General features: G+C 45.3%; 1 protein-coding gene across 1 annotated transcript in view; it reads left to right on the top strand.

The window, feature by feature from the left end:
* The window catches only part of LOC119591364 (chorion peroxidase-like), a 28,494-nt gene that overhangs the window by 4,428 nt on the left and 23,488 nt on the right, over window positions 1-578 (top strand). Inside the window, exons 11-12 of the mRNA XM_037940102.1 lie at window positions 36-185; window positions 342-541. Of these exons, the coding sequence (XP_037796030.1) occupies window positions 36-185; window positions 342-541 (350 nt within the window). The remainder of the gene's footprint in view (window positions 1-35; window positions 186-341; window positions 542-578) is intronic.

The raw sequence follows: 578 nt of genomic DNA on the forward strand, positions 1-578 counted from the left end.
GTACGATGATTATTTCTTGCTCTTTCTCTGCTCAGGACCAAATTGAGGTAGTAGACGCTTTTGGGAAGGTCACACAAATAGATCTTTCCTCCGCCACACTTGAAGAGTCCCTTGGGCTTGCACCTGCCGACGTGCTTCGTGGCGTCAGCCGGCAGGATGTCAGTAATATGGTCTTTACAAACGAGGTCAGGATCCATAGCACTCTGATTCTTTTCATGAAAAATGCGAGACAATAAAGATAACAACAATGATGTATTCAACAGAAATAGGACTAATGACAATACAACAAGCCTTGAATTATTTACAAATATGTGCTAAAAATACACCGTTCACGTCCCCAGATAACGGCCACATCATTCCCTGGCGACGAGCCTCTCAGAATCGACTTACTTGCTCTCAACACCCAGCGTGGGCGTGAGCATGGCTTGAAAGGATACACGGCGGTGCGGGCGGCCTGCTCAAACCAAGTGATCAAGACTTTCGCAGACTTGACCAACAGCATGGACCAAGAAGTCATCGACCGCCTTCAGAGCGTGTACACGTAAGATATTTGATTTTGATTTCTATGATAATTATTT

The sequence above is a fragment of the Penaeus monodon genome, chromosome 28 (genome assembly GCF_015228065.2).
Source record: "Penaeus monodon isolate SGIC_2016 chromosome 28, NSTDA_Pmon_1, whole genome shotgun sequence".
NCBI lineage: Eukaryota > Metazoa > Arthropoda > Malacostraca > Decapoda > Penaeidae > Penaeus > Penaeus monodon.